Raw genomic sequence first — 23,517 nt, 5'->3', positions numbered from 1 at the left:
CCTCCCGGCGCGGCTGCGCGGCCGCTGACCTTCATCGGGGCTGTGGGGAAGGCGCCGCCATGTTCGCCCGCGGGGCTGCGGTCGCGCTTTACCAGCCGCAATGGTAACGGGAGGGGTGCGAAGGGCTTTGTGGGGACGTGCGGTGCGTTCCGGTAGTGGTTGTAGCGGCGGTAGCGGCGGCGGAGCGGCCTTGGGGGGTGAGGGGTGAGGCTTCCCTCGGCCGGGGGCGGCGGGGTTGCCCCTGAGGTGTCTGTGGGCTCCGGTGTGGCGGGAGGAGCGGTGGCGGTGAGGGTGAGGGCGAACGGGCTCCCCAGTGGCCTGCGGGGGACGGAGCCGTGCCCGTGCCCAGCCGCAGCTCTGCCGGTGGGCGAGGGGAGGCGGGCGATGGCAGGGAAAGGGGATGTGTGGGGGCAGGAAGGGTGAAAGGACGGCGCCGTGTGTGACGGGGTGTGCAAGGAGACCCTGCTTCTGTCGGGAAGTGCTGCTTCCGTCTCTGCTTCGTTTTAATCGTTAATAAACCCAGTTCATGTACCCTTTTGATGCCCTGTTAGCTGGCCCTCGTTTACACTGTGCTTGAGGCAGTAGTAATGCACGAAATGATGTAGAAGGTGAGGAGAAGGATGGAAGCCATGTGTGCAATGCACGGCTTAGAGCAGCTTGTCATTGCCATAGGTGCTTTCTAAGAAGCAGCAGCTCTAAAGGTTTCATCCCTCTCGAAGGCACCTGCCCTTGGCAGGGGTTGGTTTGCTGCAGGACCAGTGAACTATCCTAATATCTCTCCTATTCATTTTCAGGGGGCAAGTCAGGAATATGGCAACTCTGAAAGACAGTGAGTACTGGTTTTGTTTGCTTCTGAGAGAGGGGAAGTGTTGCAGGAAAGCCCGAAGTTAAAATACAAGTTATCTGTTGAATAAATTCATTGTGATACACCATAATGTTGATCCATGAGCATGTCTGGTATTGAACAAATGTCCTTCAGAAAAGGCATTGCTCTAAAAGGTTTTAGCAGTGACTGAAGTGGCATTTCAGCAAACAGTATAGTTTTACACAAGCAAACCTTTTTGTTCACAAAATAACCTTGTCCCCTGTGCTAAACTGCATTTTGGTCACCTTTAAGAATTAATGTTTCTTATGTTTATTTGCTTGTCCTTTTAAGCAGCATTTGGAGGGAAAAAAAGGTTGACTGAATGGGATAATACTTCATTTAGCTGTTCTTCATAGGTTCTTTTACAGGGATATTGCCTTGGAATTGTGCTTGTCAGTAGAACACCTGTTTTGCTTTCTTTTCTGCATCAGTATTTCTGTGAGTGTCATTTTGCCACAGTCTAAGCAGAGGAGGAAGTTTATTCTGAATCTTCATACTATGGCGTCTTGCTTGTTTGTTTCCTGTCCTTGTCATCTGGGAAAAAGATGACAGTGCTCCTCAAATGATACATTTGTGAAACAGGTAGAAGTGGAAGGAAAGAGAATATGTTGGGCTAACTATTAAATGACACTTATCTCTGGAGGAAAAACATATCCATTGTAAAGATGCATTTGGGTTAGCCAGATGACTCTCTTACGGCTTTCTTACTGTAAATACTAAGGTCTTTATTGAGGTTTATTTGTGCATTGTTTATTTACTTTTTCTTCTATGGGGAACGTGGCCAGATACTTTTGAATGGCGATTGCTAGCATTTGATTGCTTGGCTATGATGTCCTTATACCCAGTATAAGTATAGCCCATGACCTTCAACTCTTAACCTTGTAGTTACCAGGCGTTTGAAGTCTATCAAGAACATTCAGAAAATTACAAAGTCCATGAAGATGGTTTCTGCAGCAAAATACGCAAGAGCTGAGAGGGAGCTGAAGCCTGCCAGGATCTATGGAATGGGAGCACTGGGTGAGAGAAGACTGGTGCTATGGGAGCAGAAGAAAAAGGTTTTCATGGGGGTGATGAAAGGCCTAGACTTTTAACCTTTCAGTAGTTTTTTCCCAAAAGGGTTTGCATCTCTAGGCCACCCTGAGCATTCCTTATAAGTAGTTAACAGAAAGTGAATTTTTAGAGTTCTAATGTGAAATTCACAGAATCATAGAATCAACCGTTTAAGCTCATCCAGTCCAACCATTCCCCAGCACTGCCAAGGCCACCACTAACCCATGGCACTGAGGCCTCATCTCCACGGTGTGTGAGCACTTGCAGGGACGGTGCCTGCAGCCCTGCCCTGGGCAGCCTGTTCCAATGCCTGAGCACCCTCTGGGGCAGGAATTGTTCCTCAGCTTCATCTAAACCTGCCCTGGTGCAGCTTGAGGTCGTTTCCTCTTGTGCCATCCCTTGTTCCTTGGGAGCAGAGACCAGATTCCTCCTGACTCCTTCCTCCTTGCACATAATTGTGGAGAGTGATAAGGTCCCCCTGAGCCTTCTCTTCTCCAGACTAAACCCCCCCAAGGTCCCTCAGCCCTTCCTGATTACACTTGTGCTCCAGGCCTTGCACCAGCTCCATTGCCCTTCTCTGCCTCCGCTCCAGCACCTCAATGCCCCTCTAGTAGTGAGGGGCCCAGAACTGAACACAGGATTCAAGGTGCAGCCTCACCAGTGCCCAGTACAGGGGCACAGTCCCTGTTGTTGGCCATACTACTGCTGATACAGGCCAGGATGCCATTGGCCTTCTTGACTGCCTGGGCATAAGCTTGCTCATGTTCACCTCTGTCAGTCAGCACCCCTAGGGCCTTTTCCACCAAGCAGCTCTCCAGCCACTCTCCTCCAAGCATTATTAACTCATCCCCAAATCATGATGATTTCTGATTATGTTTTTAACTTTGGGTGGTTGCATGGTTGGTTTTGTCACTTATTAGAGCACCACAGCTCAGAGTATCTGGCTTACTTCTGAACTCCAGGTCTGCACATGCTTCTGATGCACTGGTCTCAACACAGTGACCTTAACTAAGTCGTGACATGGGTTGTGTGATACCCAGTCAGAAACATGGCTGGTTTTGAACTGTCACCTCTGGTCAGGTCATGTGCAAACCTGAATGAATGTGAGGGAGATAAAATTCATCTGACTGAGATTTGGAGCCCCTTTAGAAATGGTTTTAATTAGAATAATTCAGAGGTGTTTTGCTGTGACCTGTTTGCTTCTTGGCACCCTTAAAAACTTAACCATCTTTTCTTTTCTAGCTCTCTATGAGAAAGCAGAAATAAAGGCACCTGAGGACAAGAAGAAGCACCTCCTTATTGGTGTGTCCTCTGACCGAGGCCTGTGTGGTGCTATCCATACATCTATTGCTAAAACTTTGAAGAATGAGATTACCAACCTCTCAAACGCAGGAAAAGAAGTTATGGTGGTTGGAGTTGGTGACAAGATCAGAGGCCTCCTTCAGAGGTAAAAAGGATGGGTCCCAAACCCCCAGAAGAGTTTGGTTTGGTGGTTTTATTTGTATTCTGTGGTAGAAATGTCAAGACTTCTTAGAAAGCTGTGTGGCATTCAGAGGAGATTGTATTTAATGGAAGTAAATCTTGCTACCACATGTTGTACATTAGAGCATCCACTTGCTTCTAAGACAGATCTGATGTTCCTGCAGGACACATGGCAATTACTTCCTGCTGACATTCAAAGAGGTGGGACGGAGACCTCCAAGCTTTGGAGATGCCTCAGCCATTGCATTGGAGCTGTTAAACTCTGGCTATGAATTTGATGAGGGTTCAGTCATCTACAATCGGTTCAGGTAAGATTAAATTGGGACTGCACTGGAAAAACATTGGGTAGAAGGCTTCAGAGAGCACATTGGCCTGATGAAATAATATGAAAACTGGCTGACTTGTCATGTTTATTTCTTGAGTGAGTGCTTTTTGTGTGTGAAGAGCTGTTGGTTGTTGTTTTGTGAGAGCTGGGAGCGGAATTCTCTTTTTACATTACATTTACAGTCAGCATGTTATATCAATGTTGTTTCTGAGATCTCTTCATCAGGATTATCACAGAACTTTGTGGAACTGGGGGTGCAGAAGCTGCCTCTCCTGATTCGATTTTAAGCTCTCCATTTAGGATCAGTTGAACTGAAGATGCTGTTTTTATCCAGGTCTGTCATCTCCTACAAGACTGATGAAAAACCAATCTTCTCCTTTGAAACAGTTGCTGGTTCTGGTAAGTAGTGAACTAGAAACCAGCAGTTAAGTGATAAATCACAGAGAGAGTACTCTGAACATGGGAATATGATATTAATAATTGGTATTAATAATAGGTGTGTGTAATGGATATAGTATTAATTATACAATGCATGTAGTATAAGTTGAACAAATTGTATTATCTTGGCAGCCCAGAGCTGACTTACTAAGGTGCTGTGAGGTTAAAATGAAAGGTTGTACTAATCTTGGTTTGAGATTCTTTCTCAAGCAAGAATTGTGCATATGCAGAACTCTGTCGGTTCCAGTGTTTTCAGCACTGTAGTGACTTTGCACTAACTCAGTAAAAACACCCCAAAATGTTTCTGCAGCACTGCATGGGAAGATTAAACATAATGTGTCAGTCATGTATTTGGCCTTGGTCAGAATCTGATTTTCTGAGTATTAAACTAAATTAAACCACATAAAAAACTTAACAAAAATTTTAATAGCAAAGAGAATATGAAAGTACACAGAATGTGTGGAGAAGATCCCTCTGGATTGCCTGAAGTAGAGAAGCAGGCTGGCCTAGCAGCCTTTTGCATGGTGTTGTATTGTTTTGCTAGAAGTAGTGTATCTCAGCTTGCTTTCAATCTGCTCTTCCCTATTTTACAGAAAGCCTAAGTATCTATGATGATATTGATGCTGATGTGTTGAGAAACTACCAGGAATTTACACTAGCAAATATTCTCTACTACTCACTGAAAGAATCCACCACCAGCGAGCAGAGTGCTAGGATGACTGCTATGGACAACGCTAGCAAGAATGCTTGTAAGTCCACACTATGGGTCTCCCACGACTTCAGGAGTTTGGCATGAGAGTACTGACCTCCTTTTGTATAATTCTTTGCGTACAAAATAGTAAGAAACTAGCTGGTTTCTTCTCTCAGTTCCATTTTGAGTCAGTCTTTGAGCGAGCATCCTTGTAGGCCCCCTTCAGATGCTGGAAGGCTGCTCTGAGGTCTTCACACCGCTTCTCTTCTCGAGGCTGAACAGTGCCAATGTTCTCAGCCTGTCTCCATACGGGAGGTGCTCCAGCCCCTGATCATCCTCATGGCTTCCTCTAGACTTGCTCCAACAGCTCTGTGTCCTTCTCACAAGTATTCCTTGGAAGGTGTCCAGGCTGGGTGCAGCATGGTGTATGCATTTGGTATTAGTGGGAGACAGCTTTTAATGTGGCATGCTGTGAGAAGATTTCAGCTTTAAGAAGGGCAGTGTTGCCTGAAGGACACTCATGACCAAGCGGAGCTGGTGTGATGAGCAGTTGGGCTATCTGGAACTGTATGTGTGGCTCTCTGCTGACAGCCTTATCTTGACAGAGAGGTGATATCTCCTGTGTTTACAAGAAAAACAAATGCAGAAATAACACTTCAGAAAGATCTGTTTCCTTTTGCCAAAGCCACAGTAACTTGAAGGAAATCCCAATGTAGTTAATTGACAGTAAAATCTAATTTAAAGGCAAATAATGCATGCTTATGTTAAAATAAGCTGTGTCATACCATGGTGTTTACTATCCATCAGATATTCTTCAGATGTTTAACTCTGATGTTTCAAGCCAAATTGCCAAGTTTCTAAATTGAGTGTTATCTATAGGAGAAAAAATGAAAAGTGCAGTAAGCCTCTTCACTGCCTTCATGGATTTATAAGACTACTTCATAACACCTTCATACACCTTCTCCCTATCTGTATTTAAATAGTTACTGCATCCTTAAATCCCAATCTTGATTTTTCCTAGCTGAAATGATTGACAAACTGACCTTGACTTTCAACCGTACCCGCCAAGCCGTCATTACCAAGGAGCTTATTGAGATCATCTCTGGTGCTGCTGCTCTGTGAGTACCTGTGGAAACGTAAAACAGGAGTGGTTGCAACATCATGGAATGTGTGTGTGTCCTGCTTCAGGCAGGTGAACAGGGAAGGTTAGGGCATGCAGGTCGTAACACTGAAGGGAAGGCAATCCATGGCATGAGTCTTGAGTTTTCTAGCTTGTGCAGTTCTACTAACAAGTGTGAAGTTTGGCAGGCTTGGTTTGGCCAGATTAAGTTTAAAACACTGGTAGATCTTTAGCCTCAACACACACCCTTGTTTGAACATAAAATCATACAATTGGGTTCCAAGGGTTGGAAAGGACCTTAAGATCATCCAGTTCCAACCGTTCTGCCATAGGCAGAGACATCTTACACTAGATCCTATCACCCAAAAGCTCTGTCCAACCTGGCCTTGAACACTGCCAGGGATGGAGCATTTACGACTTCTTCGGGCAGCCTTTGCCAGTGCCTCACCACCCTCACAGTAAAGAGCTTTGTCCTTGTATCCAACCTGAACTTCCCCTGTTTCAGTTTGAACCCATCACCTCTTGTCCTGTCGCTCCCTGATGAAGAGTCCTTCTGCAGCATCCTTGTAGCCCCCCTTCAGATACTGGAAGGCTGCTCTGAGGTCTCCATGCAGCTTCTCTTCTCCAGGCTGAACAGCCCCAACATTCTCAGCCTGTCTTCATACAGGAGGTGCTCCAGCCAGTGTTTGTTCCTCCTTTTTGGCTCCCAGTGAATTCCCCCCTCTACCTGGACTTTTCCTACTTTTCCCAGGCAGCCCAGCAGAGTTGGGTGGGGGAGAACAACGTGGGTGACTGAAACTTTGCATTTTAGCTCAGTCAGCCTGTGGCAGTGTTCAAAAGCAGAGAGTTTAGGGGTGGGATTGGAAGAAGGAGGGAATTCAAGAGTCTCTTGCTACAAAATGTGTATTCTATACTTTTAAGCTGAGTATTTTGCTTATTTCCCTGAGAAAAGCTTTGTGACTGTGTGTACTGCAGGTTACAAACGTGTGGGCTTGGCCCACAAGTTGTAACCACATCTGTCCAATGTGTATGACCTTAGAGTTAATCTGTGCTGTATTTAGGTGCAAATAGATGGGTTAATGCCCTGCCTGTTTACAAAATGCTTGGAATACCTACCATGGAATACTGACCATGCAGCAGTTAGCTGCTGTATTGTGCTCCTCACAATACATTTGTGGTCATAAATGTATCATTTTGCCTGAATTTGCATGAGTTGCTTCCTAACCTGCTTGTTCTGTTTTCTCTCATAATACCATAACCAGGGATTAATCGGAAAAACAAAGCGGTTCAGCCAAATCCAAGAGGTAAAGTGACAAAATAGATTGTGGTTTAGATCAGCACAGAAAATCCCCAAGTCAAATGAGGAGGCTGGAATTCAGCGGTGTTGTGTTGGTCAGCCAAACTTCTCTTCCCAAAGAGCTGGGAAAGCTCCTGCTGCCTCTTTGACTCTGAACAAGAAGTACTGAAGCATCAGTAATCTTAAGCAATACACTTCCATGATACTAAACCATTTGACAGGATTTTCTGTGCTGGTTTTATTTCTTTCTGGTTAGTTTTCAGTTACTTTTTTTAATGTTTTAATAGTGGCCTGACATTATGCAATGACTTAAAAATGTCTGTATATAAAAATCTGAACAGGTTTCTGAAGTTAAAATAAGTATATTCCAAATTTAAAACTTAAGGGAAAAATTGACTTGATAAAGAATTGGGGGAAGGTGGAAAGAATATTAATGAAGTATTCAGATTGGAGGAGATAAAAGTATTAAGTGATTGAATAAATGGAAGGAGTTTAATTTGCTTCCACTTTCCTTACAGGTGAAGAAGAGCTTTTCTGAGCATATGGTTTAACCTGCCCATGTCTGTGGTAATGAAACTGCTCTTCTTTTGTGAAGAAATGGGAAAGCCAGAAATCTGTAAATTCTTACAATAAACCACCTACATGAGACAAAATCCTCTTGGCTGTTCGTGGAGCAAACACTCTTGGTGTCTAAGTCTGGTTTTGATGGAGGTGTGCATTGAAACTTCATTTCTAAAGGCTGTGCTCTGTATTTTGTAATGTACCTGGCATGTAAAACATGTAAGTGGGTGTTTCTTTGGAAGAGTAGTGCTCACCCTCCTTCACCTTGTGCTTCTAAGTGTTGGTTTGTTATGCACATAATATTGTGTGCTGGAGGAGACAGGAATAGCCTCTGCATCATGCAGTTGGAACACTGGTGTTTCTCTCATTACTACCATTTGTAGATGTTCGTATTCTCAAGTGAACAGATCTGATTCTATGAGTCATCTCAGTGTTTAGAATATATATCCTCCAGAACAGCCTCTCATTTCCCTGAATCCCACCCCAGGATACTCGTACTGTTTCCCTTATTCACATGTGCAAATGCTGCAGGGTATCACCAAGACATCACTTTGTTAAGCCAACAAGTTGCCTCTAAGGAAACTCATTAACCAAGTTCAGCACTTAACTGTTTGGTTTCTAGACCAGCTGACTGAAGTCCAACTTAGTCCAGTAGCAGACTGAGGAAGGAGGTGACTGCTTACACCTGCCTCTGTGGTACATTTATGGAGTCACAGGCTCTTTTGAGTTGGCAGGGACCTTAAAGTTCATCCAGTCCCAACCCCCTGGGACACTTTCTACTAGAGCAGGTTGCTCCAAGCCCCATCCAGCCTAGCCTTGAACACTGCCAGGGATGGGGCCAGGGTCTCCAACGGCCTTCTCCAGGCTGAACAAGCCCAGCTCTCTCAGCCTGGCTCCAGAGCAGAGGTGTTGCAGCTATGAAGCATCTTTGTGGCCCCCTCAGACTCACTCCAAGAGGTCAACGACCTTGTGCCTGGGGTCCCAGAGCTGGACACAGGACTGCAAGGAGGGTCTCGTCAGAGCAGGGTAGAGGGAAGGAATCCCCTCCCTCAACCTGCTGCTCACACTGGGGATGCAGCCCAGGACATGGTTGGTTTCTGAGCTCAGATGCACACTGCTGGGTCATGGGGAGCCTTTCATCAACTAACATCTCCAAGTCTTTCTCCCCATGGATGCTTTCAATTAAGTCTCCTCCAGCCTGTAGTTGTGCTTGGAATTGCCCTAACCCATGTGCAGGACCTTGCATTTGGCCTTGTTGAACTTCAGGAGGTTGCACAGTTCCAACTCTCCAGCCTGTCCAGGTCCCTCTGGATCCTGTTCCTTTCTCTCCAGCATATCAACTAAGCCGCACAGCTTGATGTTGTCAGCACACTTGCTGAAAGTGCACTCAATCCCACTGTCCATGTCACTGATAAACAGTGCTGGTCCCAACATGGACCCCTGAGGAACACGACCTCAGTGTTCCTCACTTCCACACCAGTCTCCATCTGCGCGCTGAGCTCTTGACCACTATCCTCTGGATATGACCACCCAACTAATTCCTCATCCACCAAAGTCCAACTGTCAAATCCATGTCTTTCCAATTTAGAAAGAAGGAACCCCATTTCTAAGATGGGAAAGGTGATGCCAGTTCAGACCTACCCAAAGCTTCCCTATGGACTGAAGAGAGCGAGTAAAGAACATCCACCTGCCCTGACCAGCAACAGGACTGGGCATGGGTCCAGGTCCCTTCTCTACAGGTTTCAAACTTGAGGTGTAACTGATAGAAGAGACAAGGCTGTTTACTGACTAATCGGCACACTAGTAATGGTCTAAGAAATCAAAGAGCTAACTTGTGAATTAATTACCTCCTAACAATAGGCTGCTATTATTTACAATTGTGTCCTTCACACCCTGATTAGTTACACAGAATTGCCATTAGTGTATGCTCAGCCAGCACTGAGTTAACAGCCCTGCTGCTCCTCATTCTAACTCCCACACCACTCCCTAACCATTACCTTTGTTTCTGGATCCTCCCTTTTGCCACCATAGTTTCACCTTTTCTCTGCTTGGAGTTTTTTTCCCAAATAAACAATTCACTCATAAACACTTTATTGCTGCCAATTTTGCTGTATCTGTAGCCCCCAGCAGAAGAGGGACCTGGAGCTGATGGAGTGAGTCCAGAGCAGGCCATGGAACTGCTGCGAGGGCTGGAGCAGCTCTGCTCTGGAGCCAGGCTGAGAGAGCTGGGCTGGGGCAGCCTGGAGAAGAGAAGGCTCCTGAAGGGGAGACCTGAGAGCAGCTCCAGTGCCTGAAGGGGCTGCAGGAAAGCTGGAGAGGGGCTTGGGACAAGGGATGTAGGGACAGGCCAAGGGGAATGGCTTGAACCTGCCCAAGGGGAGACTGAGATGAGCTCTTAGGCAGAAGCTCTTCCCTGTGAGGGTGCTGAGGCGCTGGCACAGGGTGCCCAGAGAAGCTGTGGCTGCCCCATCCCTGGCAGTGTTCAAGGCCAGGCTGGACACAGGGGCTTGGAGGAAGCTGCTCCAGTGGAAGGGGTCCCTGCCCGTGGCAAGGGTTGGAGCTGGAGGAGCTTTAAGGTCCCTTCCAACACAAACCAGGCTGGGCTTCGGATTCCAGTTCCTCACAGCGTAGGCTTAATCCTTCGCTTCCACGTTGCACAGCCGGCGGCTCCACAGCAAACCTGAGGCATTTGCCATACATGACATATATGGAACACATGTGGTGAGGCCATATAGTGACGCAGGGGGACCCAAAAACACCACCTCCGAACTGAAAAGCGTTATTAAAGGGCCTCACCTAAACGACTCGGTGTTGAGGTCCTGGCAGTGAGGAGCTGGTGTCTGTGGGCTCGCACTGCCGGAGGATGTGTTAAACGCCACAGTTCCGTGAACCCCCGCGCTGCTGAGGGCTCACATCTGCCCCCTCCATCCGCCGGAACGGGGAAGGGGCGAAGCACGCTCCGGGAGCGCTCAGTGCCCCTTGCGGCCGGTCCCTCCCGGCCCCGCCGCCTGTTCAAATGATGCGCCGGCGGCAGCGCCTCACGGGGCCGCGGGGAAGCCCAGCCCAGGGCCGCAGCCCGCAGCGCCCCGGAAGCCCTCCCGCCGCCAGCCTCACCTCCCGCCGCTGCTGCCAGAAAACACCCGGTTTCGGTGGTTTTCCGGAGCGGGCCGGTTCATGGACGGGGCCGGTTCTTCACCGCCGCCACCAGCGGCACCGCAGCCGCGCTCGATGCGCTCGGCGCTCCGCTCCCCGCTCGATGCGCTCGGCGCTGGAGCGGCGCGGCCTGTGGCGGGAGGCGGGGAGGTGCAACGGCGCCAAGATGGCGGCGGCGGCGGCGGGCAGTGCGTGAGGCACCCGCGGCCCTCCCGGCCCAGGGCGGGCGGCGGGCCCGGGGCGCGCTGAGCCGAGCCGGCATGTGCGAGACCTACTCGTGGTGGCTGCTGCGGGTGTCGGTGGCGCAGATCTGCCAGGCGCTGGGGTGGGATTCGGTGCAAGTTTCGGCCTGCGACCTGCTCACCGACGTGCTGCAGCGGTACCTGCAGGGGCTGGGCCGGGGCTGCCACCGCTACTGCGAGCTCTGTGAGTGAGGGGCTGGGGTGTGGGGAGAGCGGGGGTGCGCTGGGGGTGGACGCGGTCGTGGGGAGCCGGTGAGGGGTGGCTGTGCCTGAGGAGGGCTCTGGGGGGAGCGAGCTCTGTAAGTGCCCTCCATGAGGCCCTTCTGTGAGGGGAGGCGGACTGTGGAGGGCAGCTGTGAGAGGCAGGACAGTGCGTTGTAGGAGGAGATGTACATGGAGGTGTGGGCTTTGGGCAGCGCTGGGGGCTGTGGGGCAGTGTTGCGGTATGTGGAGGCGGGCTGTGGGGCAGCTCTGTAGAGAGAGTGAGGGGAAGTGGTGTGAGCTGGAGATGTGGGCATGGGGAGTGGGAGAACCCAAGCTGGGGACATGTAGAGAGATGGGTTGTGGGGCAGTGCATGTGAGGTGTAGATGGGGGAGTTGAAGTGGTGAGCCAGTGCAGGGGGCCTTGGGGAGGTGGGATGTGGGGATGGTGAAGGGGAATTGGGCTGTGGAGCAGTGTGGAGGACAGAGAGGATGGGAAGGGAGATATGGGGCAGTGCTGGTGCATGGGGGCCCTGCTGTGAGGGAGAGATGGGCTGTGGGGCAGTGGGCCTGAGGAGATGGGGCTGCTGCTTTCCCTTTCTCTGTCTATAGACTACAGGGTACCAGGGTGCATGTGTACAGGAGGGGGGAGATGGGGCTCTTGGCCCTGCTGCTTGGGCTGTAGTGTTCTGGATATGGAAGAGGAGTGTACTAGGTGGGGAGAAGGGGCAGCCAGCCCCTTTGCATGCCTGGGAGGATGTGCTGCTGCTGCTGTGTTGTCCTGGCTTACTTCTGGGTGATGGTCTGTGCCGTGGGGGCAATGCTGAGGAGGCTGTGGCATGGAAGTATAGGATTCGCAGTGTTGGTACAAGGGTAAGTGCCGAGGCTGTAGGGTGCAAGGGTTGGGCTGGGTGTACAGGGTGACAGGGTGGGGAGGTGTTAACCTCATGGCTGGGGCTGTGCTGTGTGTGGCTGGGGTGCGTGTAAGGAGTGAAGAGGTGGAGCTGCAGTGCATGGGGTCTGAGAGGTGTACTTGGGGAAGGGGAGTAACCTCCGTGGGGAGGTTTTAACCTCATGGCTGGGGCTGTGCTGTGTGTGGCTGGGGTGCGTGTAAGGAGTGAAGAGGTGGAGCTGCAGTGCATGGGGTCTGAGAGGTGTACTTGGGGAAGGGGAGTCACCTCCGTGGGGAGAGATGTGGCTGGAAATGCTGTTGCTATAGTGCTTTGGGTTAGGTATATATACACGTATATGTGTATGGGGGGGTGGTTTGTGGGGCTGGAGGTGCCTGTGTGTAAGAGGAAGTGTGGGGATGCACATGTACCGTGCTCTGTGGGGCAGGGATGTATGTGCAGAGGGATGATGTGGGGCTGTGGTGCCTGGTGTCAGGTATACATGTGTATGGGGTGGGCAGAGGACTGTGGTCAGGGATTGATGTGTACCAGGTCAGTATGGGATCTCTGTGAGGCTGGGGATTGTGCGTACAGGGGGAAGTGCTAGTACCATGGGGCTGGGAGCATGGAATCATAGAATAGCTAGGGCTGGAAAGGACCTTAAGATCATAAACATGCATAAAGGGGACGTGGGTCTGCAGTGTGTGAAGGCAGGGATGCTCTAGAGTGTATTTTGGAAGAGGTAGAGCTGTAATTCACAGGATGTAGGAGGGTGATGGGGCTGCATGTGGGAGGTGTGGAGTATGTGAATGCAGAATGGGAGGGATGGGGGATCATTTTAGTGGACATAGCATGAGGTGTAAGTGTCCTTGTGTGGATGCAGTGGAAGAGGTTTGGCTGGATACGCTGTGCAGAAGGAGCTGGGAGTGATGCTTGGGGCCTCACTGGATTTGGGATGAGGCTGAGCTGGGGTGGGAGCGTGGAAGGGGGAGAGGTCTGGGAGTTACTGTGAGGACGGCTGGCTGGGTCATATAGGAGCATGGAGAGTGTGTGTGTGTGTGTGGATGGCAAAGGGGCAGCAAGTGCTGCTGGGCCTGGCAGTGTGACAGAGGATGTGTCCGTTGGGGTTGTCTGCATCCCTGCAGTGGAGGTGCTGAGGGGGATGGATAAATGCTGGTACCTGCAGATATGGGGTGCAGGAGGATGGGGTGTCCAATTGCTGTCTGGGTCAGAGAATAGGATGGTGGTAGGGGTCTGCTGGTGTGGGCATGTCAGAAAGGGGGTGCTGCTCTCCTTTCGGGTCAGGGAAGGTGTGGGGAAGTGGCAGTATGGGGGAAAAGAGTTTGTCAGGGTCCTTGCTAGGTCTGGATACAGTGGGATGAGGGAACAAGGCTCAGGCTATCAGTGTGGCTGGGGGATTGTGGGTCTGTGTGTGGAGGCCTTTGCTGCCCTGCATATGGGACAGGGAGCGTGTAACATGGAGAGGACATCAACGACGTGTGTGCAGTTCTGGTGTCCTCAACATAAGAAGGACGTGGAGCTGTTGGAGCAAGTCCAGAGGAGGTCATGAGGATGATCAGGGGTTGAAGCACCTCCCATATGAAGACAGGCTGAGAAGGTTGGGGCTGTTCAGCCTGGAGAAGAGGAGCTGAGAAGAGTCTGAGGGACCGTGAAGGTAATCTACAAGGATGCTGGAGAGGGACTCTTCATCAGGGGTTGTAGTGATAGGACAAGGGGTGGTGGGTTCAGACTGAAAGAGAGGAAGCTCAGGTTAAATATGAGGCAGAAGCTCTTCCCTGTGAGCGTGCTGAGGTGCTGGCACAGGGTGCCCAGAGAAGCTGCAGCTGCCCCATCCCTGGCAGTGTTCAAGGTCAGGTTGGACGGGGCTTGGTCAGCATGGTCTAGCGTGAGATGGCCCTGCCCATGGCAGGAGCTGGAACTTAAGGTCCTTTCCAGCCTGAACCATTCTGTAGGGCTGCCAGCACTGCTGCTGGATCTATATTTGGGGGGAGATTAAGGAAGAGGGATGCACATAGTGGAGAGGCGGGGGAGAGTGGGGGTGTAGGCTGCGTGTACACAGAGAAACATGGCTGGTTGTGCCTCCTGTGCCAAGAGGGACACATTCCCCCTCCCTTTTGGGGTGCTGTGGGGTTGTGGACTGCCACTTTTTCATGTGTGTGAGTGTACTTGTGGAGGGGGAAGTCCTGGAGAGCCCCTAGGTGGCTGGGTCTGGCAGCAGGGAAGGTGTTTAGAGGAAGCAGGGATTGGAGTTGAGGTGGAAAATGTGATTGCTCGCCTGAAGTACTGGGTGAGGAGGAGGTGACACACTGGTGGTGGACTGGGGGCTACTGTAGGTGTTCAGAGAATGTGCCGGGGACTGCAGGAGCTGATGGGAGAGGTATCAGGGCTCTCGGTGGAAAAGTCTGGCAGCAATTCTGCCCATGCTGATGTAGCTGTGCTCATGGAAGTGTCGGTCACAGATGAGTACCAGAGGATTGCTGCTGTCAGCCAGTGGTGGATGCAGCCTTAAGGCCAGAGAGACTCTCAATGCCGGAGGTGTCAGCTTCCCATGCAGGAGTGAGTTTGGAGAGTGTGAGGAGCAAAGATTGGCACAGGTGTACCTGAAGGTGCTGCTGCTTGTGGTCGTATCCCTTCTCTGATGCAGGAGTTCTCACTGCTGTGGTGATCCCTGATAAAGCCGTGATGAGCTGGATGTACCCGATACCTGGACCTGCCTCTGCTTCAGCAGTTCAGGAAGAATTGAGTGGAACTGATCTGAGGAAGGACTTGGTGATATTGCTGCAAACTCCTTGGATTTTAATTCCTGGTTGAATAGGTTTCCTTGTCCGAGCTTTTCCCAAATTTGAGGGCTAGCTAGATGTAAAGCTGTGTGTAAGCTGTCTGGAAATGACAAAGGTATTAACCTTTGTCACCCAGCAGCACCTCTGAAGTCTGTATCTCCATCCAGACAGGAATGATCTGCAAAACAGTTAAAGGGAACAACAGAGTTTGGGAGAACTGAATTCTGGGGTGGAAAAGGAGCTACCCTAGGCTTGGTCAGAGCTGATACAGCCTTTGATATGGTCAGTACCAATACTGGGGAAGACGCTTCTGTAACTGGGTCACTACTTATGCAGGAGATGAGTTGTGGAGTAGCGTTGTCACTGGAGCTCCGCTGCCTCTACCACAGGGGGCTCAGGGCCATAATGTTTATAGTATAGGGAGGAAAAGATACAGAGGTGGTGATAATTCAGTGCTTGAGGAATTCAAAGTGTATAGAACTAAGGCATCATTCTCTGACTTTGGGTGAGCTTACTGAAAGTGGGGTGAGGAGTTTTCTCCCTCTGTGAATGAATAAGGAAATATCACAGGCTGAGAGAGCTGGGCTGGGTCAGCCTGGGGAAGAGAAGGCTCCTGAAGGGAAGACCTTAGAGCAGCTCCAGTGCCTAAAGGGGCTGCAGGAAAGCTGGAGAGGGGCTTGGGACAAGGGATGTAGGGACAGGCCAAGGGGAATGGCTTTAACCTGCCAGAGGGGAGACTGAGCTGAGCTCTTAGGCAGAAGCTCTTCCCTGTGAGGGTGCTGAGGCACTGGCACAGGGTGCCCAGAGAAGCTGTGGCTGCCCCATCCCTGGCAGTGTTCAAGGCCAGGTTGGACACAGGGGCTTGGAGCAAGCTGCTCTAGTGGAAGGGTCCCTGCACATGGCAGGGGTTGGAGCTGGATGGGCTTTAAGGCCCTTTCCAACACAAACCAGTCTGGATCACAGCAGGTTTTTTTTTCTCTTTTTCATGGAGGAGAAGTGGGATGTGCTGTTTCCATGCCAGTGATGTGGTATTTTTTGTATTACCTCTCTCAAAATGATTCCTGTACTTCTTTCTTTAAAAGGCTTGTAAAAAGACATTTTAATACTCAGCTGCTGTCTCCCTGCTTCATGAGGATTGTTTCCTTTTGCTGCTCAGATAGGTTCCTGTCCAAACCCAGCTCTGGATGAATGAGCTGAATTTTGCCATGGTTTTGCATAAATAGAATTAATTAAATTCCAATTGTAGCATCTTTATTGTGAGTGTGTTATCTCGGAGTCAAACCAGTGGGGTTTGAGTTAGCAGAGTTGTCAGCTGGAGGGACGTAATCTTTGTATTTGAAACTGAATGGATTTACTCTTGACATAATCGAGCCCTAGTGGTGTTGCTCTGAAAAGCATGTCGTTGCCATTCCCACATCTCCTCCGCTGCAAAGGGAAAGGATGCCTTTCCCAGCTGTGTTAGATCTTTGTTCCAGCTGTTACATCCCATTAGGAGAGCTAAGTCAAGATTTTCATTACTTTTCTGCTCTTGTTCCTTTGCATTTGCAGGAGCTGTAGTTGATGGCAGCTTCAGTGCTGCAAAGGGAAGGCAGAAGGATTTGCAAAGCTGGTTTGAGATGTGTTTGATGCCATGAAATGCTTCTGAATACTGGAGGGGGTGGAGGAGAGAGTGAACTTACAAGGGAGAAAATAAGGGCTTTCCTGTTCAAGTACACCGTATTATGCTGCAAAGCTTCTAAGAGGAAGCCTGTTGAATGTGCTGTACGCTTCACACGTGGTTTTAGCCCAAGATTTAAACAGAATATATGAAAACCAATCTCGGAGTGTGTCATTAAGGTATTGAACTACAAAACAAACTGGGGTTGTGTGGTTTCTGGGAGCAGAGTTCCATGTTTCTGTTGTTTGTTTTAAGCAAGAGGGGAAAAGGGGAAAGTTCTGTTAGGTACTGCTTGGGTTTGCACTCACATTTCACATGCTTTGATAGAGGTGGTGGCACAGATGCTGCTTTGGGTTAAGTGCTCTGGATTTTGTCTGTTTGGGTTTTTCACACTGGGGAAGTTCCCTGTGAAGAAAACCCAGTCTCTGCTTTATTCACTATGAATTTAGTGACTGCAGCTTGGATTAATTATAGACATGCAGAATATGTTGTGTTTTGCTTTAACTTGGCACATCCAGGGAGAGAGTTCAGTTTCCAGGCTATTTAGGTGGGTGCTGCAGTTCGTGGGAGGGATGAGAAGGGAAGTCATGGTTTGTAGCCCCTAAAACCCTGATTTTTCTATCACATTGTTTTAAAAAACAACCAGGTAGCAGCTACTTCACTGTAAACACTGAGGGCACCTGGGTGTATTTCAGCATGGAATTCAGGACAAATTTAGCAGGACAAATTTAGTTATCTGCTGCTAAAACTTGAAGTGTAATCATAGAATCATAGACTGCTTTGAGTTGGAAAGGACCTTAAGATCATCAAGTTCCAGCCCCCTGCCATGGGCAGGGACACCTCACACTAAACCATGTCACCCAAGGGTCTGTCCAACCTGGCCTTGAACACTACCAGGGATGGAGCATTCACCACTTCTCTGGGCAGCCTCACAGTAAAGAACTTCTTCCTTATATCCAACCTGAACATCCCGTTTCAGTTTGAACCCATCACCCATTGTCCTATCACTACAGTCTGTGATGAAGAATCCCCCTCCAGTATCCTTGTAGGCCCCCTTCAGATACTGGAAGCTGCTCTGAGGTCTCCACGCAGCCTTCTCTTCTCCAGGCTGAACAGCCCCAACTTTCTCAGCCTGTCTTCATACAGGAGGTGCTCCAGTCCCTGATCATCCCTGTGGCCTCCTCTGGACTTGTTCCAACAGCTCCATGTCCTTTTCATGTTGAGGACACCAGAACTGTTCACAGTACTGCAAGTGAGGTCTCACAAGAGTAGAGGGGCAGGATCGCCTCCTTTGACCTGCTGGTTACGCTCCTCTTGATGCTGCCCTGGGTGCAGTTGGTTTCTGTGCTCAAGCGCACACTGAAGCCGGCTCAATGCTTAGTTTCTCATTGACCACCACCTGCAAGTCCTCCTCTGCAGGGCTGCTCTTACAATAAACCAGGTAATTACTTCTGGGGTGTGTTGGATTTGGAAGTAGGGTTTTCAATACCCTTTCCTTGAATTTTCAGAATTGAGCATGTGCTGTGATTGAGGCTATGCTGTGATTTTAATTAATTAATTTCTGCTGAAATTGGCTTAGATTGAGGAAATAAAGTTTCAAAGTTGGTCTTTAATTTCATATTGTGTGTCTGCTTTTTCTGAAGTTTATTGGTATGTTAACATAGAATTATAGAGTATCTTAAGATGGAAGGGACCCATAAGGATCATCGGGTCCAGCTCCGTGCTCCTTGCAGGACTGCTTAAAAGTTTTATATATATATATATATATATATATATATGGAAGATATACACCATATGATATTAAATATTGACAATATTAAATAATACATTAAGTTGGTATTATTAATGCAACTGCATTTCTGTTGAAAAGGCAGGTTCTACTCCGGCAATCACAACCTTGTAGCTGGGAGTGAAAATGACAGGGTAGAGCTGGCTCGAAACCTGCTCATGTGTCACTGCACCATCTCCTGTAAAGGGAAACTTAACTTCATTGTAGCAAATACCGTGGTTGGAGAAAGCAGACAGCAACCAGGATTTTGGCTGGGAATTACCATAGTGGAGAGAACTGACCTGGTGTCAACCAAATGTTTCAAAGTATTAGACTTTGATGATCAGTTTAAATGCGCTGGGTCCTGATCCTGATGCTGAATGACTTGTAACAAGTATCTGTGTGGGGCCCATAACATTTTTTATAAGAAATGTACCTCTGTATGTCCCGATAACCTTATATTTTGGTGGATTTAAGTAATTTACTGCATACTGGCTACCAGTAAAGAAGGCTTTTTGCTTGACATTTATGAGGCTACTGTGAAAAGAAACAGACTGAACAGCAGTAGCAGGAAGGTGCTTTTGCCTGCCTGGCAACTCCATTAATGGGATCATTTTTCCCCACCCAAGTGCAAGACATATATCATAGAATCATACCATGGTTTGTGTTGGGAGGGACCTTAAATCTCATCCAGTTCCACCCCCTGCCACAGGTAGGGACCCCTTGCCCTAGAGCAGCTTGCTCCAAGCCCCTGTGTCCAACCTGGCCTTGAACACTGCCAGGGATGGGGCAGCCACAGCTTCTCTGGGCACCCTGTGCCAGCGCCTCAGCACCCTCCCAGGGAAGAGCTTCTGCCTAAGAGCTCATCTCAGTGTCCCCTGGGGCAGGTTCAAGCCATTCCCCTTGGCCTGTCCCTACATCCCTTGTCCCAAGCCCCTCTCCAGCTTTCCTGAGCCCCTTCAGGCACTGGAAGACTTACTAAATAATCTACTGTGTAGCTTCTGACCGTTCTTGTGGTTGCTGGATGGAAGCAATGTGTTGGCTGCTTGAAAGATTTATCCTGGAGTAACTACTCTGTGTATTTACACAGAGTATTTACTATGTGGCAAGGTTATGGGATGTGCCAGAGCATCAGGAATCTGATAGAGCCTGTTGTAAAAATATTGAGGAGCTACACCTATTAATTTTCTGATTAAAATGAAGTTTAAAACCCCCTCTTTTATAGCAGACATGAGGGTGATGCTGAGCTGTTTATAATAGACTTTACATGTTGCATGGGTAGTGACTCATTAACATAATGTATTTATTAGAGTTATAGTCGCTCGCTTTATAAACCCCAGCATGAAGGGAGAAGCTCTTCTGTTCTGCACTGACTTGTTACATTCTCACTGATTCAAGCAGACTCTGGGCCAGGAAGGAGGAGAAGATGGGGTGAGTTTGACAAAAGTAAATCAGCTATTCTTGAGGCTGGATTTGGGGAAAGTAAGGTCCTTTTTTCCATAACTCCCACCTTCACAGTTCCTGTGGATGTTGTGAGCATTGAGCAGCTTCTTTGCTGGAGGAATTCTTGAGACTCTTGCAAAAATAACTGGGTTTTAGCTGCCTCTGAATATTCCTCCTCATTGCAGGAGAGGGGTCTGTTTTCCCTTATGGGCACTAGGTGTATGTGGAGGTGATGCTGAGCACCAGGGTTGGAGGGCTGGATAACTTTCCACCTAAGTCCTCAGCTCTGTGTGGGTTCTGGTTTTTGTTTAGTAATGATAAATGCTGCAACACACTCCTTCCTACAAGTGCTTCATAAGAATACATGGCAGAGAAGCAACTACTGAGTGTAACTGAAGCATGGAAATATTTAAGCAAGATATAAAAAAGCAACTATGTTAGAAAGCAGATTCAAAATGTGACCAGAAACCCCCTGGAGATTCAGTTCTGTTTCTGGTTTTGGGATCCATTTCTGTGTAGAGATTCCTTCTCACTCAGTGTTTGTTCTCATGCGTAGGGAAGCTGAGTATTGTAGCTTCACGGTCATTCACACAGGGTCCTGGTGAGCTGCTCTGACACCGAATGGTCCTAATACAGCTCTGCTGTTTGCAACTCTTATCAGTTTCGGAGTACAATTCCCAGTCAGGGAGCAAAAACAGTTTAAAAGCTTGTGAGAAAGATATTTCCTTAGTCTGCTGTTTGCAGAGTAAGGAGGAGTTATAACTTGGTGGATGAACTATTCCTGCCTCCTTCCATAGCTTCTCAATCCTGGACAACAGGTATTATTTGAAGTGTTGTGTGTGCTCTAGGGGACAGCAGGAGTTTGAAAACTAAAAGCTGCATGAGACATTGGGAATGTCACTGGGAGGATTCAGCATCTGAACTTTTAAATTGAGGATAGCACAGAGACCTGAAGAATATTGAGACAAGTTCAGGATGCACAAATTCAACCTGATTTTCTTTCTTATGGCATGGTTTCCCTACAGAACAAAGCTTAAGGCTAACTGAAAGACCAGGAGAGTGTTAGGTGTTTGTCAGCGTTCTCTTTCATGTGTCTGGCTTCTGCTGTATTAGTTGAATATATTAGCTGCTATATATTAGGTTGAATTTTATTCAGCCAGTGAGAGAAGAGGAATGCTGAACTAATCAAATAGAAGTATAAAGCCTTTATTTGATGAATCACCTGAAATTACATTTAATACATTTTTGTGCTCTGTATGTTACCAATTGATAACTTTTGATTTAAATATAGATATGAGTACAGACCTGAAACGTTTTTGGTATGCTCTTGCTATTGAGGACACTGTAACCCATCAGTCTTTCATCCCTCTGACAGTTGCAGGGTTAAGAATTGTTTAGCTTTGAACCAACCTTATGACTTGTCGTTGTCTCTTTGGGGTCAAATATCAAAGATACAGGAAAATTGAATCTACAGAAGGTTTTTGGTCACCTTTTCCTTTCTAACAAACATAGTTGTTTTTTATATATAGTTGCTTAAATATTTCCATGCTTTAGTTACACTTAGTAGTTGCTTCTCTGCCATGTGTTCTCATGAAGCTCCTGTAGGACGGAGTTTGTTGTAGCATTTATCCCTTACTGCTCACATCGATACACGTTCTAAAAGATGATATGCAGGTCTAGGAAAAGACCTTTCCTATTGCAGTGATAAGCTGGACTGAGCTTTTCATGTGGAATGTATGACTGTGCTTGTGTCAAGAAGCATGGACTGAGTAAGGTGCTTGAAGCATCTTCACTGAGCCCTGCTCATCGGGTAGGTGATGTGGTGCATCTTGCAGTCCTGTGCGCTGGTTGTCTGCAGCATTCCCCGAGGAAATTTCCCATTTTATCAAGGAAAACTAGACAGAAGCAGGGAGTGCGTCGATATGCTTTCTATGTTCAGGCCATGCTCACCTGGGAATGAGTGCTGTGGAGCTGTTGGAGCAGCTCTGCTCTGGAGCCAGGCTGAGAGAGCTGGGCTGGGTCAGCCTGGAGAAGAGAAAGCTCCTGAAGGGGAGACCTGAGAGCAGCTCCAGTGCCTGAAGGGGCTGCAGGAAAGCTGGAGAGGGGCTTGGGACAAGAGCCTGTAGGGACAGGCCAAGGGGAATGGCTTTAACCTGCCAGAGGGGAGACTGAGCTGAGCTCTTAGGCAGAAGCTCTTCCCTGGGAGGGTGCTGAGGCGCTGGCACAGGGTGCCCAGAGAAGCTGTGGCTGCCCCATCCCTGGCAGTGTTCAAGGCCAGGTTGGACACAGGGGCTTGGAGCAAGCTGCTCCAGTGGAAGGGGTCCCTGCCCGTGGCAGGGGTTGGGACTGGATGAGCTTTATGGTCCCTTCCACCTCAAACCGTTCTATCAATCCCTCTGTGTGCTGCAAGCAGCCCAGCCAGTGATTTCAGGAGTGTTTAGGGAATAAATATGCTCTCCTTCTGGGCTTGGTGGAAAGTTTTCCTCAAGTTTTGTTTTTAGCTGGCTGTCAAATCTAGTCTCTGTTAAGTCTTGACACCTTCTGGATCAGTAAGTTCAAAGGTGTCTTTGTAGTCTGAAGAGCAACTAAAAGTGACAAAGCAAAATTCCTTAACTGTGTCAGTTCTCTAAATTTAACTTTTTTAAGGATGAAGCAGTCTGTCTAATCACAGAATGATTTGGGTTGAAAAGGACCTTAAGATCACCTAGGACCAACCCCCTGCCAGTGGCAGTGATACCTCACACTAGATCATGTTGCCCAAGGCTCTGTCCAGCCTGGCCTTGAACACTGCCAGGGATGGAGCATTTACCACTTCTCTGGGCACCCTGTGCCAGTGTCTCCCCACCCTCACAGTAAAGAACTTCCTCCTTATGTCTAACCTGAACTTCCCCTGTTTTAAGTTTAATAACTATAATGTTAATATGTTATATATATTAAGTTTAATAACTATAATGGTCTCATAACTACTCTGAAGTTGTAATATCCCCCTTTGGTTATGTTAATTCAAATCTCCGCACTTCTCTGCCCCTGGAGTCTGCAGGGGAAACTGGCATTACGTTTGTACTAGATATTATAGACACACAAAAAATGTTCTTGTTTCAGTTCACGGTCTAAATACAGATGGGCAAAAGGGGCGATAACTTGGTCTGATGTCCCTTTTAGCTGTGGAGAGAATTAAAGCACAAGTGACTTGCCCAGAGTCACACAAGAGGCCAGTGTTACAGAGTTGAGAATCAAAGCCATAATCTGAGCATTACCCTTATCTTCACTGCAAGACTAAGAAGAGAAATTCTAGAACAAAATTCTTATTCTTTAAATATACCTGAAGGCATAAGTTGGCTCAGGGCTTGAATTCATCCAGTGATGTGAGACCCAGCCAGCTCGACTGCAAGATAAACCAAGAAGAGATTAGGTTAAAGGACAAACAAAGGAGCATTCCCCCCATCCTCCGAAGCTGGAGCTTCACAATAGCGATTGTGTTCCTTCAGTAAGCACGGGCTGGGTTTCCTTAATGGCTTTTTAAAGGAAGTCAC

General features: G+C 48.3%; 2 protein-coding genes and 1 long non-coding RNA gene across 7 annotated transcripts in view; 2 read left to right on the top strand and 1 right to left on the bottom strand.

Annotated features, from left to right (window-relative positions):
• Nucleotides 1-3: 3 nt before the first annotated feature.
• On the top strand, nucleotides 4-7,921 carry ATP5F1C (ATP synthase F1 subunit gamma). 3 transcript variants are annotated; one of them, XM_062609333.1, is made up of 10 exons: nucleotides 4-103; nucleotides 795-829; nucleotides 1,751-1,882; nucleotides 3,158-3,362; nucleotides 3,562-3,705; nucleotides 4,057-4,121; nucleotides 4,754-4,909; nucleotides 5,873-5,969; nucleotides 7,234-7,275; nucleotides 7,787-7,921. In XM_062609333.1, exons 1-9 carry the CDS (start codon nucleotides 60-62, stop codon nucleotides 7,238-7,240), a joined length of 885 nt encoding a protein of 294 aa, XP_062465317.1. In that variant the 5' UTR covers nucleotides 4-59; the 3' UTR covers nucleotides 7,241-7,275; nucleotides 7,787-7,921. The 3 variants fall into 3 exon arrangements, with proteins under 3 accessions (XP_062465317.1, XP_062465318.1, XP_062465319.1); XM_062609334.1 differs by lacking the exon at nucleotides 7,234-7,275; XM_062609335.1 differs by lacking the exons at nucleotides 7,234-7,275; nucleotides 7,787-7,921 and having other exon boundaries at nucleotides 5,873-5,973.
• Nucleotides 4,570-17,999, bottom strand: LOC134158909 (uncharacterized). Its single transcript, XR_009962949.1, has 2 exons — nucleotides 17,717-17,999; nucleotides 4,570-6,437 (listed from the first exon to the last, which is right to left on the bottom strand). It is a non-coding gene; the product is annotated as an uncharacterized LOC134158909 (long non-coding RNA).
• The window catches only part of TAF3 (TATA-box binding protein associated factor 3), a 117,480-nt gene continuing 105,071 nt past the window's right edge, over nucleotides 11,109-23,517 (top strand). Inside the window, exon 1 of one of the 3 annotated variants that reach the window (XM_062609324.1) lies at nucleotides 11,109-11,408. In XM_062609324.1, the coding sequence (XP_062465308.1) occupies nucleotides 11,243-11,408 (166 nt within the window). In that variant the 5' untranslated portion in view covers nucleotides 11,109-11,242. Of the gene's footprint in view, nucleotides 11,409-11,469; nucleotides 11,524-23,517 lie in introns of those variants that run through there. The other 2 variants (XM_062609327.1, XM_062609325.1) reach the window with 2 other exon arrangements.

The sequence above is a fragment of the Pezoporus occidentalis genome, unplaced genomic scaffold, assembly GCF_034315485.1.
Source record: "Pezoporus occidentalis ecotype Australia unplaced genomic scaffold, CSIRO_AGI_Poc_V1 ctg136, whole genome shotgun sequence".
In the NCBI taxonomy this organism is placed as follows: Eukaryota; Metazoa; Chordata; class Aves; order Psittaciformes; family Psittacidae; genus Pezoporus; species Pezoporus occidentalis.
The sequence above is the reverse complement of the archived record's forward strand: the minus strand, read 5'-3'. Positions and strand labels throughout refer to the sequence as shown.